At 34.4% G+C, this 14,623-nt stretch overlaps 1 protein-coding gene across 4 annotated transcripts in view; it reads left to right on the top strand.

Annotated features, from left to right (window-relative positions):
• LOC121959888 (ceramide transfer protein) overlaps positions 1-14,590 on the top strand; it is a 69,307-nt gene extending 54,717 nt beyond the window's left edge. For all 4 annotated transcript variants that reach the window (XM_088071309.1, XM_088071310.1, XM_088071311.1 and 1 more), the window contains 2 exons: positions 11,594-11,732; positions 11,819-14,590. In XM_088071309.1, the coding sequence (XP_087927435.1) occupies positions 11,594-11,721 (128 nt within the window). In that variant the 3' untranslated portion in view covers positions 11,722-11,732; positions 11,819-14,590. The remainder of the gene's footprint in view (positions 1-11,593; positions 11,733-11,818) is intronic.
• Positions 14,591-14,623: the final 33 nt, after the last annotated feature.

Consider the following 14,623-nt stretch of genomic DNA (forward strand, 5'->3'; position numbering starts at 1 on the left):
AGGCGATGTAATAGCATGGCATGCGGAAAAAAGGATCAAAAAACGCCAAAAACGTCATATTTTAGCATGTCAAAAAAATGGACGAAAATCGCATGCTATAGTATGGCGAAAATCTCAAATTTTGACATTTTAAAAAAGTGGCTGGAAATGCTTTATAATAGCTCATAGAGACACATAATAGCATAGCATGTGGAAAAAGGATCAAAACGCTAAAACGTCACATTTTAGCACGTCAAAAAATGGCGAAAATCGCATGTTATAGTATGGCGAAAATCTCAAATTTTGACATTTTCAAAAAGTGGCTTGAAATGCTTTATTATAGCTCATAGAGACGTGTAATAGCATGGCATGCGGAAAAAAGGATCAAAAAACGCCAAAAACGTCATATTTTAGCATGTCAAAAAAATGGACGAAAATCGCATGCTATAGTATGGCAAAAATCTCAAATTTTGACATTTTCAAAAAGTGGCTGGAAATGCTTTATAATAGCTCATAGAGACACATAATAGCATAGCATGTGGAAAAAAGGATCAAAAAACGCTAAAAACGTCACATTTTAGCATGTCAAAAAAATGGACGAAAATCGCATGCTATAGTATGGCGAAAACCTCAAAATTTGACATTTTCAAAAAGTGTCTGGAAATGTCTTATTATAGCTCATGGAGACGCGTAATAGCATAGCATGTGGAAAAAAGGATCAAAAAACGCCAAAAACTTCACATTTTAGCACGTCAAAAAAATTGACAAAATCGCATGCTATAGTATGGCGAAAATCTCAAATTTTGACATTTTTAAAAAGTGGCTGGAAATGCCTTATTATAGCACATAGAGACGCTGTAATAGCATAGCATGTAGAATAAAGAATCAAAAAACGCTAAAAACGTCACATTTTAGCATGTCAAAAAAATGGCTGAAAATCGCATGCTATAGTATGGCAAAAATCTCAGATTTTGACATTTTCAAAAAGTGGCTGGAAATGCTTTATTATAGCTCATAGAGACGTGTAATAGCATCGCATGCGGAAAAAAGGATCAAAACGCCCAAAACGCCATATTTTAGCATGTCAAAAAAATGGCCAAAAAAATCGCATGCTATAGTATAGCGAAAATGTCATTTTCAAAAAGTGGCTGGAAATGCCTTATTATAGCTCATGGAGACGCTGTAATAGCATAGCATGTGGAATAAAGAATCAAAAAAATGCTAAAAACGTCACATTTTAGCATGTCAAAAAAATGGACGAAAATCGCATGCTATAGTATGGCGAAAATCTCAAATTTTGACATTTTCAAAAAGTGGCAGGAAATGCTTTATAATAGTTGATAGAGACGCATAATAGCATAGTATGTGGAAAAAAGGATCAAAAACGCCAAAACGTCACATTTTAGCATGTCAAAAATGGCCAAAAATCGCATGCTATAGTATGGCGAAAATCTCAAATTTTGACATTTTAAAAAGTGGCTGGAAATGCTTTATAATAGCTCATAGAGACACATAATAGCATAGCATGTGGAAAAAGGTTCAAAAAACGCTAAAAACGTCACATTTTAGCACGTCAAAAAAATGGCCAAAAATCGCATGCTATAGTATGGCAAAAATGTCAAATTTTGACATTTTCAAAAAGTGGCTGGAAATGCTTTATAATAGTTCATAGAGATGCATAATAGCATAGCATGTGGAAAAAAGGATCAAAAAAACGCTAAAAACGTCACATTTTAGCATGTCAAAAAAATGGACGAAAATCGCATGCTATAGTATGGCAAAAATCTCAAATTTTGACTTTTTCAAAAAGTGTCTGGAAATGTCTTATTATAGCTCATAGAGACGCAGCGTAATTGCATAGCATATTGAAAAAAGGATCAAAAAACGCCAAAAACTTCACATTTTAGCATGTCAAAAAAATGGACAAAAATCGCATGCTATAGTATGGCGAAAATCTCAAATTTTGACATTTTTAAAAAGTGGCTTGAAATGCTTTATTATAGCTCATAGAGACGTGTAATAGCATGGCATGCGGAAAAAAGGATCAAAAAACGCCAAAAACGTCATATTTTAGCATGTCAAAAAATGGACGAAAATCGCATGCTATAGTATGGCGAAAATCTCAAATTTTGACATTTTAAAAAGTGGCTGGAAATGCTTTATAATAGCTCATAGAGACACATAATAGCATAGCATGTGGAAAAAGGATCAAAAAAGCGCTAAAAACGTCACATTTTAGCACGTCAAAAAAATGGCCGAAAATCGCATGCTATAGTATGGCGAAAATCTCAAATTTTGACATTTTCAAAAAGTGGCTTGAAATGCTTTATTATAGCTCATAGAGACGTGTAATAGCATGGCATGCGGAAAAAAGGATCAAAACGCCAAAACGCCATATTTTAGCATGTCAAAAAATGGACGAAAATCGCATGCTATAGTATGGCAAAAATCTCAAATTTTGACATTTTCAAAAAGTGGCTGGAAATGCTTTATAATAGCTCATAGAGACACATAATAGCATAGCATGTGGAAAAAAGGATCAAAAAACGCTAAAAACGTCACATTTTAGCATGTCAAAAAAATGGACGAAAATCGCATGCTATAGTATGGCGAAAACCTCAAAATTTGACATTTTCAAAAAGTGTCTGGAAATGTCTTATTATAGCTCATGGAGACGCGTAATAGCATAGCATGTGGAAAAAAGGATCAAAAAACGCCAAAAACTTCACATTTTAGCACGTCAAAAATTGACAAAAATCGCATGCTATAGTATGGCGAAAATCTCAAATTTTGACATTTTTAAAAAGTGGCTGGAAATGCCTTATTATAGCACATAGAGACGCGTAATAGCATAGCATGTAGAATAAAGAATCAAAAAACGCTAAAAACGTCACATTTTAGCATGTCAAAAAAATGGCTGAAAATCGCATGCTATAGTATGGCAAAAATCTCAGATTTTGACATTTTCAAAAAGTGGCTGGAAATGCTTTATTATAGCTCATAGAGACGTGTAATAGCATCGCATGCGGAAAAAGGATCAAAAACGCCCAAAACGTCATATTTTAGCATGTCAAAAAAAATGGCCAAAAAAATCGCATGCTATAGTATAGCGAAAATGTCATTTTCAAAAAGTGGCTGGAAATGCCTTATTATAGCTCATGGAGACGCGTAATAGCATAGCATGTGGAATAAAGAATCAAAAAAATGCTAAAAACGTCACATTTTAGCATGTCAAAAAAATGGACGAAAATCGCATGCTATAGTATGGCGAAAATCTCAAATTTTGACATTTTCAAAAAGTGGCAGGAAATGCTTTATAATAGTTGATAGAGACGCATAATAGCATAGTATGTGGAAAAAAGGATCAAAAAACGCCAAAAACGTCACATTTTAGCATGTCAAAAAAATGGCCAAAAATCGCATGCTATAGTATGGCGAAAATCTCAAATTTTGACATTTTAAAAAAGTGGCTGGAAATGCTTTATAATAGCTCATAGAGACACATAATAGCATAGCATGTGGAAAAAAGGTTCAAAAAACGCTAAAAACGTCACATTTTAGCACGTCAAAAAATGGCCAAAAATCGCATGCTATAGTATGGCAAAATGTCAAATTTTGACATTTTCAAAAAGTGGCTGGAAATGCTTTATAATAGTTCATAGAGATGCATAATAGCATAGCATGTGGAAAAAGGATCAAAAACGCTAAAAACGTCACATTTTAGCATGTCAAAAAATGGACGAAAATCGCATGCTATAGTATGGCAAAAATCTCAAATTTTGACTTTTTCAAAAGTGTCTGGAAATGTCTTATTATAGCTCATAGAGACGCGTAATTGCATAGCATATTGAAAAAGGATCAAAAACGCCAAAACTTCACATTTTAGCATGTCAAAAAAATGGACAAAAATCGCATGCTATAGTATGGCGAAAATCTCAAATTTTGACATTTTTAAAAAGTGGCTTGAAATGCTTTATTATAGCTCATAGAGACGTGTAATAGCATGGCATGCGGAAAAAAGGATCAAAAAACGCCAAAAACGTCATATTTTAGCATGTCAAAAAAATGGACGAAAATCGCATGCTATAGTATGGCGAAAATCTCAAATTTTGACATTTTAAAAAAGTGGCTGGAAATGCTTTATAATAGCTCATAGAGACACATAATAGCATAGCATGTGGAAAAAAGGATCAAAAAACGCTAAAAACGTCACATTTTAGCACGTCAAAAAATGGCGAAAATCGCATGCTATAGTATGGCGAAAATCTCAAATTTTGACATTTTCAAAAAGTGGCTTGAAATGCTTTATTATAGCTCATAGAGACGTGTAATAGCATGGCATGCGGAAAAAAGGATCAAAAAACGCCAAAACGTCATATTTTAGCATGTCAAAAATGGACGAAAATCGCATGCTATAGTATGGCAAAAATCTCAAATTTTGACATTTTCAAAAGTGGCTGGAAATGCTTTATAATAGCTCATAGAGACACATAATAGCATAGCATGTGGAAAAAGGATCAAAAACGCTAAAAACGTCACATTTTAGCATGTCAAAAAAATGGACGAAAATCGCATGCTATAGTATGGCGAAAACCTCAAAATTTGACATTTTCAAAAAGTGTCTGGAAATGTCTTATTATAGCTCATGGAGACGCGTAATAGCATAGCATGTGGAAAAAGGATCAAAAAACGCCAAAAACTTCACATTTTAGCACGTCAAAAAAATTGACAAAAATCGCATGCTATAGTATGGCGAAAATCTCAAATTTTGACATTTTTAAAAAGTGGCTGGAAATGCCTTATTATAGCACATAGAGACGCGTAATAGCATAGCATGTAGAATAAAGAATCAAAAAACGCTAAAAACGTCACATTTTAGCATGTCAAAAAAATGGCTGAAAATCGCATGCTATAGTATGGCAAAAATCTCAGATTTTGACATTTTCAAAAAGTGGCTGGAAATGCTTTATTATAGCTCATAGAGACGTGTAATAGCATCGCATGCGGAAAAAGGATCAAAAACGCCCAAAAGCGTCATATTTTAGCATGTCAAAAAAATGGCCAAAAAAATCGCATGCTATAGTATAGCGAAAATGTCATTTTCAAAAGTGGCTGGAAATGCCTTATTATAGCTCATGGAGACGCTGTAATAGCATAGCATGTGGAATAAAGAATCAAAAATGCTAAAACGTCACATTTTAGCATGTCAAAAAATGGACGAAAATCGCATGCTATAGTATGGCGAAAATCTCAAATTTTGACATTTTCAAAAGTGGCAGGAAATGCTTTATAATAGTTGATAGAGACGATAATAGCATAGTATGTGGAAAAAGGATCAAAAAACGCAAAAAACGTCACATTTTAGCATGTCAAAAAAATGGCCAAAAATCGCATGCTATAGTATGGCGAAAATCTCAAATTTTGACATTTTAAAAAAGTGGCTGGAAATGCTTTATAATAGCTCATAGAGACACATAATAGCATAGCATGTGGAAAAAAGGTTCAAAAAACGCTAAAAACGTCACATTTTAGCACGTCAAAAAAATGGCCAAAAATCGCATGCTATAGTATGGCAAAAATGTCAAATTTTGACATTTTCAAAAAGTGGCTGGAAATGCTTTATAATAGTTCATAGAGATGCATAATAGCATAGCATGTGGAAAAAAGGATCAAAAAAACGCTAAAAACGTCACATTTTAGCATGTCAAAAAATGGACTAAAATCGCATGCTATAGTATGGCAAAAATCTCAAATTTTGACTTTTTCAAAAGTGTCTGGAAATGTCTTATTATAGCTCATAGAGACGCCGTAATTGCATAGCATATTGAAAAAAGGATCAAAAAAGCCAAAAACTTCACATTTTAGCATGTCAAAAAATGGACAAAAATCGCATGCTATAGTATGGCGAAAATCTCAAATTTTGACATTTTTAAAAGTGGCTTGAAATGCTTTATTATAGCTCATAGAGACGATGTAATAGCATGGCATGCGGAAAAAGGATCAAAAAACGCCAAAAACGTCATATTTTAGCATGTCAAAAAAATGGACGAAAATCGCATGCTATAGTATGGCGAAAATCTCAAATTTTGACATTTTAAAAAAGTGGCTGGAAATGCTTTATAATAGCTCATAGAGACACATAATAGCATAGCATGTGGAAAAAAGGATCAAAAAACGCTAAAAACGTCACATTTTAGCACGTCAAAAAAATGGCCGAAAATCGCATGCTATAGTATGGCGAAAATCTCAAATTTTGACATTTTCAAAAAGTGGCTTGAAATGCTTTATTATAGCTCATAGAGACGTGTAATAGCATGGCATGCGGAAAAAAGGATCAAAAAACGCCAAAAACGTCATATTTTAGCATGTCAAAAAAATGGACGAAAATCGCATGCTATAGTATGGCAAAAATCTCAAATTTTGACATTTTCAAAAAGTGGCTGGAAATGCTTTATAATAGCTCATAGAGACACATAATAGCATAGCATGTGGAAAAAGGATCAAAAACGCTAAAACGTCACATTTTAGCATGTCAAAAATGGACGAAAATCGCATGCTATAGTATGGCGAAAACCTCAAAATTTGACATTTTCAAAAAGTGTCTGGAAATGTCTTATTATAGCTCATGGAGACGCGTAATAGCATAGCATGTGGAAAAAAGGATCAAAAAACGCCAAAAACTTCACATTTTAGCACGTCAAAAAAATTGACAAAAATCGCATGCTATAGTATGGCGAAAATCTCAAATTTTGACATTTTTAAAAAGTGGCTGGAAATGCCTTATTATAGCACATAGAGACGCGTAATAGCATAGCATGTAGAATAAAGAATCAAAAAACGCTAAAAACGTCACATTTTAGCATGTCAAAAAAATGGCTGAAAATCGCATGCTATAGTATGGCAAAAATCTCAGATTTTGACATTTTCAAAAAGTGGCTGGAAATGCTTTATTATAGCTCATAGAGACGTGTAATAGCATCGCATGCGGAAAAAAGGATCAAAAAACGCCCAAAACGTCATATTTTAGCATGTCAAAAAAAATGGCCAAAAAAATCGCATGCTATAGTATAGCGAAAATGTCATTTTCAAAAAGTGGCTGGAAATGCCTTATTATAGCTCATGGAGACGCTGTAATAGCATAGCATGTGGAATAAAGAATCAAAAATGCTAAAACGTCACATTTTAGCATGTCAAAAAATGGACGAAAATCGCATGCTATAGTATGGCGAAAATCTCAAATTTTGACATTTTCAAAAAGTGGCAGGAAATGCTTTATAATAGTTGATAGAGACGCATAATAGCATAGTATGTGGAAAAAAGGATCAAAAAACGCCAAAAACGTCACATTTTAGCATGTCAAAAAAATGGCCAAAAATCGCATGCTATAGTATGGCGAAAATCTCAAATTTTGACATTTTAAAAAAGTGGCTGGAAATGCTTTATAATAGCTCATAGAGACGCATAATAGCATAGCATGTGGAAAAAGGTTCAAAAACGCTAAAAACGTCACATTTTAGCACGTCAAAAAAATGGCCAAAAATCGCATGCTATAGTATGGCAAAAATGTCAAATTTTGACATTTTCAAAAAGTGGCTGGAAATGCTTTATAATAGTTCATAGAGATGCATAATAGCATAGCATGTGGAAAAAAGGATCAAAAAAACGCTAAAAACGTCACATTTTAGCATGTCAAAAAAATGGACGAAAATCGCATGCTATAGTATGGCAAAAATCTCAAATTTTGACTTTTTCAAAAAGTGTCTGGAAATGTCTTATTATAGCTCATAGAGAGACGCGTAATTGCATAGCATATTGAAAAAGGATCAAAAACGCCAAAAACTTCACATTTTAGCATGTCAAAAAATGGACAAAAATCGCATGCTATAGTATGGCGAAAATCTCAAATTTTGACATTTTTAAAAAGTGGCTTGAAATGCTTTATTATAGCTCATAGAGACGTGTAATAGCATGGCATGCGGAAAAAAGGATCAAAAAACGCCAAAAACGTCATATTTTAGCATGTCAAAAAAATGGACGAAAATCGCATGCTATAGTATGGCGAAAATCTCAAATTTTGACATTTTAAAAAAGTGGCTGGAAATGCTTTATAATAGCTCATAGAGACACATAATAGCATAGCATGTGGAAAAAAGGATCAAAAAACGCTAAAAACGTCACATTTTAGCACGTCAAAAAAATGGCCGAAAATCGCATGCTATAGTATGGCGAAAATCTCAAATTTTGACATTTTCAAAAAGTGGCTTGAAATGCTTTATTATAGCTCATAGAGACGTGTAATAGCATGGCATGCGGAAAAAGGATCAAAAAAGCCAAAAACGCCATATTTTAGCATGTCAAAAAATGGACGAAAATCGCATGCTATAGTATGGCAAAAATCTCAAATTTTGACATTTTCAAAAGTGGCTGGAAATGCTTTATAATAGCTCATAGAGACACATAATAGCATAGCATGTGGAAAAAGGATCAAAAACGCTAAAAACGCCACATTTTAGCATGTCAAAAATGGACGAAAATCGCATGCTATAGTATGGCGAAAACCTCAAAATTTGACATTTTCAAAAAGTGTCTGGAAATGTCTTATTATAGCTCATGGAGACGCGTAATAGCATAGCATGTGGAAAAAAGGATCAAAAAACGCCAAAAACTTCACATTTTAGCACGTCAAAAAAATTGACAAAAATCGCATGCTATAGTATGGCGAAAATCTCAAATTTTGACATTTTTAAAAAGTGGCTGGAAATGCCTTATTATAGCACATAGAGACGCGTAATAGCATAGCATGTAGAATAAAGAATCAAAAAACGCTAAAAACGTCACATTTTAGCATGTCAAAAAAATGGCTGAAAATCGCATGCTATAGTATGGCAAAATCTCAGATTTTGACATTTTCAAAAAGTGGCTGGAAATGCTTTATTATAGCTCATAGAGACGTTAATAGCATCGCATGCGGAAAAAGGATCAAAAACGCCCAAAACGTCATATTTTAGCATGTCAAAAAAAATGGCCAAAAAAATCGCATGCTATAGTATAGCGAAAATGTCATTTTCAAAAAGTGGCTGGAAATGCCTTATTATAGCTCATGGAGACGCGTAATAGCATAGCATGTGGAATAAAGAATCAAAATGCTAAAACGTCACATTTTAGCATGTCAAAAAATGGACGAAAATCGCATGCTATAGTATGGCGAAAATCTCAAATTTTGACATTTTCAAAAGTGGCAGGAAATGCTTTATAATAGTTGATAGAGACGCATAATAGCATAGTATGTGGAAAAAGGATCAAAAACGCCAAAACGCCACATTTTAGCATGTCAAAAAAATGGCCAAAAATCGCATGCTATAGTATGGCGAAAATCTCAAATTTTGACATTTTAAAAAAGTGGCTGGAAATGCTTTATAATAGCTCATAGAGACACATAATAGCATAGCATGTGGAAAAAAGGTTCAAAAAACGCTAAAAACGTCACATTTTAGCACGTCAAAAAAATGGCCAAAAATCGCATGCTATAGTATGGCAAAAATGTCAAATTTTGACATTTTCAAAAAGTGGCTGGAAATGCTTTATAATAGTTCATAGAGATGCATAATAGCATAGCATGTGGAAAAAAGGATCAAAAAAACGCTAAAAACGTCACATTTTAGCATGTCAAAAAAATGGACGAAAATCGCATGCTATAGTATGGCAAAAATCTCAAATTTTGACTTTTTCAAAAAGTGTCTGGAAATGTCTTATTATAGCTCATAGAGACGCGTAATTGCATAGCATATTGAAAAAAGGATCAAAAAACGCCAAAAACTTCACATTTTAGCATGTCAAAAAAATGGACAAAAATCGCATGCTATAGTATGGCGAAAATCTCAAATTTTGACATTTTTAAAAAGTGGCTTGAAATGCTTTATTATAGCTCATAGAGACGTGTAATAGCATGGCATGCGGAAAAAAGGATCAAAAAACGCCAAAAACGTCATATTTTAGCATGTCAAAAAAATGGACGAAAATCGCATGCTATAGTATGGCGAAAATCTCAAATTTTGACATTTTAAAAAAGTGGCTGGAAATGCTTTATTATAGCTCATAGAGACGTGTAATAGCATCGCATGCGGAAAAAAGGATCAAAAAACGCCCAAAACGTCATATTTTAGCATGTCAAAAAAAATGGCCAAAAAAATCGCATGCTATAGTATAGCGAAAATGTCATTTTCAAAAAGTGGCTGGAAATGCCTTATTATAGCTCATGGAGACGCGTAATAGCATAGCATGTGGAATAAAGAATCAAAAAAATGCTAAAAACGTCACATTTTAGCATGTCAAAAAAATGGACGAAAATCGCATGCTATAGTATGGCGAAAATGTCAGATTTTGACATTTTCAAAAAGTGGCTGGAAATGCTTCATAATAGCTCATCGAGACGGGTAATAGCATAGCATGTGGAAAAAAGGATCAAAAAACGCTAAAAACATCATTTTTTAGCATGTCAAAAAAATGGCCAAAAATCACATGCTATTGTATGGCGAAATTCTCAAAATTTGACATTTTCAAAAAGTGGCTGGAAATGCTTTATTATAGCTCATAGAGACACGTAATAGCATAGCATGTGGAAAAAAGGATCAAAACAACGCCAAAACCCACACATTTTAGCATGTCAAAAAAATGGAAAAAAAACGCATGCTATAGTATGGCAAAAATCTCAAATTTTGACATTTTTAAAAAGTGGCTGGAAATGCTTTATTGTAGCTCATACAGACGCGTAATAGCATAGCATGTGGAAAAAAGGATCAAAAAACGCTAAAAACGTCATATTTTACCATGTCAAAAAAATGGATGAAAAACGCATGCTATAGTATGGCGAAAATCTCAAATTTTGACATTTTTAAAAAGTGGCTTGAAATGCTTTATTATAGCTCATAGAGATGCGTAATAGCATAGCATGTGGAAAAAAGGATCAAAAAACGCTAAAAACATCATTTTTTCGCATTGTCAAAAAAATGGCCAAAAATCGCATGCTATAGTATGGCAAAAACCTCAAATGTTGACATTTTCAAAAAGTGGCTGGAAATGCTTTATTGTAGCTCATAGAGACGCGTAATAGCATAGCATGTGGAAAATAGTATCCAAAAACGCCAAAAACTGCATGTTTTAGAAAGTCAAAAAAATGGACCAAAATCGCATGCATTTTGTGTTCAAATACTATGAAAAAATTTATGTCTTCAAAAAGTCATTATTATGTATTATGTCAAAGATCAATAAAACACATCATCGCACATTTTGTCATCAAAAATCATGTTAAAAATATCATAGCTCAGCATGTCATGAAACATCTCGAACATCATCCCATCTGAAAAAAATTGCAAATAAACGTCAGTTTTTAGTCTGACGTCAAAGATAATGAGAAAGTGAAAGTACGTCATCAAAAATCACCAAGAGCCTCCTCGTACAATATGTCATCCCGAAACATTTAAAAACGTCAAAAACGATGAATAAACGCCATCGTAAAGTCAAAAATGTATCTGTGAAGTGATGCAAAAAAGTCATAATATGTTCAAAAAATGTGCCGCGAGGTGACGGTGTGCTTTTACCTGGATCCTGTGCGCAGTGAATCCCGGAGGTTGGGCCCCCGCCTCCGTGCTCAGAGCCGTGGCGAAGAGGGAGTACCCGAAGTTCCTCAAGCGCTTCACGTCCTACGTCCAGGAAAAAACGGCAGGAAAACCGATTTTATTCTGATGCGCTGACAGGTAACACCGGAGATCAATCATTGCTTAATCTGTAATCAATACACACCTCTGACAGATGATCATCCGAGTCTTCTCTGTGTCTCCAGAGTGGAGACGTGAGGACAGGACTGCACACGAGGATCCGTCCTCACACTTACTGCTGTCAACTGGTTCTCTGTTAGTTCCTGTATGGGAGGAATGGTCATACTGGTGCCCCCTGGTGGCCGCATCCAAACATTGTGAGACAAACCTCCACTCGTCTGGATCGTCACCGGCTTTTTTGTGCATCCCTGTGACGCCTTTTACAAACATTTAAACCCTTAAAAACATTTTCAAAAGCACGAGAAAAAAGGCAGTCAGCAACTCGGCATGAAATGTTTCTCAATTTACAAAAAAAAAATGATTAAAAAGGTGATAAGAAAACGACCTAAGCTAAAGATAAAGAGGGTAAATCACTGGAAAATGATCAAATAAATTGGGAAAAATATTTTTAAAAAACATGTAATTATTAATCATTGTTTATATATATATATATATATATTAATTTCTAATAATTATAATATAAAAAAAATTCATTTTTTTTCTTTTAATTTTTGGATAATTTCTTGTTAAGTTGCTCATTGCCTTCTTTCCATGTTTTTGGAAAAAAAAGTAAATTTGCTCAGGTTTCTTCACTGAGACCTTGCAGCGATGTAATAAATGAATCATCTAAAGAGACGTTTTTCTTCATAATTGTGAATTAAATGTTGAAATGCTAGATTTGAGATGAATGCAGTCGACCCTCCCTCGCCGTGAGAGCCACAGCAGACGCCGTCGCTCGTGCTCGTGTAAACGTGCGACTTCTGTCTCCTTTCTTACAGATATATTAATATATAAATGTACGTATGTTCGATAAGAAGTTTGTAAAAAAAGAAACAAACAGATCTTTGCTAATAGACTGAAATATTTTGCCATTTTTAGATCCAATTTGAGTTGATTTTTTTCCCATAATTAGTAAGCTTTCTTTCCGAAGCTGCTAACGTTTTGCTGATTAAGTGCAGAGGGCTGTCGACTCACGACCCCGATGATGTAAGACTTGACCTCTTTGACCCCGTCGCTCTCATGAAAACGCCTCCCACCGGCGCCGACGGAGCGACGAGGCGAGAGGAGTTTGTCGTATATTTAATGTACAAAAACAGACGTCGCGTACGTTACCTGCCTGGCTTTTTGTCGCTGTAAAATGTTGTGTCATAGCAAATATTTCGAATGTTTAACGAACTGTAAATAGTGTCGCTAACATTTCTCCGGAGATCCGATAGTTTCGACTTGAGCCCAGATGCCTTAGTGTTAATCCAGCTTCGGACCGGGTGCGTTTAGCGCACCGAAGAAATCACTAGTGAAGTGCCTCGCGGCTGAGCTCCCCTCATTTTCTCCTCTAGGAGTTTAAAATTTGTCCTACAATCAATTTACAGAATGAAAAAACCACAGAGGGCTAGCGGGATATTTTTACAAGCTCTAGTATTTACGAAAAACATTTCAAATTAATTTCAGTCCGTGTTTCTGGTGTTTGATACGTGCCGAATTTATTCTGTCTGATCTTTGTATCGAGAGTTTTCAGTCTTTTAATAAGTTTTAGCTGCAAAGTCCAGAGTTTAATAAGATCTACTTTAGTTAAACGTAATAGTTTGGATATTTTTGAAGTTCGGTTTTATGAGGTACTTTTGCGTATTCAGTGTTTTACCTGCAGCAGAGTTTTGGAGAAGCAGGCAGGAGAACTGACACTGAAGCTAAAACGCTTATCAGTCACCTAAAACGAAAAAACTGGATTAGTTCGGGTTTAGTTTGCAGCGATATAAACAAATTTATTTATGAAAACTGACAATTATCAAACTGCATACATTTGCTTATCTGCGATATTAGAAAATAAAAATCTCACCTTTATTTTAGTTATTTTCGAAGGGAGCGTTAAGTATTTAAAATATATTAAATTGCTTAACTTCTGTCACTACTCCGACCATCTACTGTAAAAAAAAAATCAGTACTGCATAGTATCGCAATATTTTTTCATGGCAATACTGAATTTATACATGGATGCCGATTTCTTTAATTAAATTCATTATCGATGATACAAACAAATTTAAGTTTTAATAGCCTAGAATCATAAAATCAATCATTTAGATCCGTTTTGCTGCAATTAAAACGATTAAAGTGAGATGAACGGACAGAAAATCTTTCAGGACATAATTTGCAGCTGAAAAAAGGTAATAAAACACGATAAATCAAAGTATTTCTTATCGCAGTAGTAAGTCGCAATTATATTGTATCGTGAGGCCTCTAATAGGTAAAACACTGATCAAATACCTCATACTTCAAAAAGTGCTGTAGTTTTGATTATTATGACAGAATATATTTATGATCTAGATCTGCTCATCCTGTTAAAACTGTGTTTTTTGATTAACGGTAATTAAGTCGTAATTCTGGACTTTGCAGCCTCAAATTTCATTATCTCGATCATTTCCCAGAAAACACATTTCAAAGTAAAGCTTTAGTACCATTTTCTTCCTGTAAACAGCACAAATTGTTGTTTTTTCGGGTCGTATCTGGTGGATTTGTAGCCGTTTAATCTCTCTGTTCGGCCTTTGATTTTTGGGTTTATAGCGGAAAAACGTCGGTGAGAGTGAAGCCCGATGAAACTCAGCTGAGCGGAACAGAAACGCGGCCGACGCTCTTTCACCGTAACGTTTCTAACTCTAGTCCAAATAACTGAATGTAATTAGAGAAACATTTTTGTAAATAATTTGTTCATACTAACGCTGTGGGATCAACTTACAAATGTACTGTGACAAAGTCGCGATTCTTCTGCTCTGTTTTCAAAGTGAAATAAAAAAGTTTGTCCTCCAGTTTTCAGCGTTTGGAGCCGTTTGTTCACAAAA

The sequence above is a fragment of the Plectropomus leopardus genome, chromosome 20, assembly GCF_026936395.1.
Source record: "Plectropomus leopardus strain MGB_pleo_1.0 chromosome 20, ASM2693639v1, whole genome shotgun sequence".
NCBI lineage: Eukaryota > Metazoa > Chordata > Actinopteri > Perciformes > Serranidae > Plectropomus > Plectropomus leopardus.